This window comes from Haliaeetus leucocephalus, unplaced genomic scaffold (assembly GCF_000737465.1).
Source record: "Haliaeetus leucocephalus isolate CR32 unplaced genomic scaffold, Haliaeetus_leucocephalus-4.0 Scaffold456, whole genome shotgun sequence".
Classification (NCBI taxonomy): domain Eukaryota; kingdom Metazoa; phylum Chordata; class Aves; order Accipitriformes; family Accipitridae; genus Haliaeetus; species Haliaeetus leucocephalus.
Genome location: NW_010972892.1, coordinates 3,161 through 4,368, shown reverse-complemented (window position 1 = coordinate 4,368; position 1,208 = coordinate 3,161). Strand labels below are relative to the sequence as shown.

The 1,208-nt window shown below is 67.1% G+C and overlaps 1 protein-coding gene across 1 annotated transcript in view; it reads left to right on the top strand.

Annotated features, from left to right (window-relative positions):
- Window positions 1–1,208, top strand: part of SMC1A (structural maintenance of chromosomes 1A) — a gene marked incomplete at its 5' end in the record, with an annotated part of 10,164 nt that overhangs the window by 5,866 nt on the left and 3,090 nt on the right. Inside the window, 2 exons of the mRNA XM_010575238.1 lie at window positions 774–927; window positions 1,018–1,128. Coding sequence (XP_010573540.1) covers window positions 774–927; window positions 1,018–1,128 — 265 coding nt within the window. The remainder of the gene's footprint in view (window positions 1–773; window positions 928–1,017; window positions 1,129–1,208) is intronic.

The window sequence follows — 1,208 nt, the reverse complement described above, 5'->3', positions numbered from 1 at the left end:
TAAGGAAAGGGTGGGGTCACGGGTGCAGGGTGGGGCCAAGAAATGGGGGTGGGGTCAAAATGCAGGGGAGGAGCCACAGCCCTGGGGGTGGAGCTTGCAAGGAGGGGTGGAGCCACAACCCTGGGGTGGAGCTTGCAAGGAGGGGTGGAGCCACAACCCTGGGGTGGAGCCACAGCCCTGGGGGTGGAGCTTGCAAGCAGGGGTGGAGCCACAGCCCTGGGGGTGGAGCTTGCAAGCAGGGGTGGAGCCACAGCCCTTTGGGGTGGAGCCACAGCCCTGGGGGTGGAGTTTGCAAGCAGGGGTGGAGCCACAGCCCTGGGGGTGGAGCTTGCAAGCAGGGGTGGAGCCACAGCCCTGGGGGGCAGGGCCAAGAATGGGGGTGGAGTCATGGCCTTGGGGGCAGAGCTGAGTTGTGGGCTGGGCTTGTTATGTGATTGGTGGGGCTGGCATGAGTGGCAGGTGGTGGGCAGGGCTTTAAGGAGGTGGGTGGAGCTACTGGGCTGGTGGGTGGGGCTAGGGTGGGGCCTTAAGGTGGATGGGAGGAGCTGTGGTGCATGTGGGCAGGGCTAGTCTTGTGGGTGGAGCTATGGGGCACATGGGAGGGGCTCGGGGGCTTGTGGGTGGGGTTAATGGGCATGGGAGGGGCTAAGGGATGTGGAGGGATCTAAAGGGGCTGTGGGTGCAGCTAGGGGTGCATGGGTGGGATTTGGGCTCTGTGGGCGGGGCTCGTGGGCGGGGCCAGCCGGGCCTGCCTCCCTCCCTTCCCCCCCCAGGGAGATGACGCACCTGCAGAAGGAGGTGACGGCCATCGAGACGAAGCTGGAGCAGAAGCGCAGCGACCGCCACAACCTGCTGCAGGCCTGCAAGATGCAGGACATCAAGCTGCCCCTCTCCAAGGGCACCATGGACGATATCAGCCAGGAGGAGGTGGGGCCGGGAGGAGGACGGGGGGGCTGGGGACGGGACACGGGGGGCTCGGGGACCACCCTGACCCCCTCCTTGTCCCCCCCATCCCAGGGCGGCCCGGCCGGGGAGGAGCCGGTGAGCAGCTCCCAGCGCACGTCCAGCCTCTACGCCCGGGAGGCCCTGATCGAGATCGACTACAGCGACCTGCCCGAGGAGCTCAAGGTGTGCTGGCCCTTTAATGCTGGCCCCTCCCACTCCCCTGGGGTCCCTCCCACTCCCTTCAGACTCCTCCCACTCCCTTC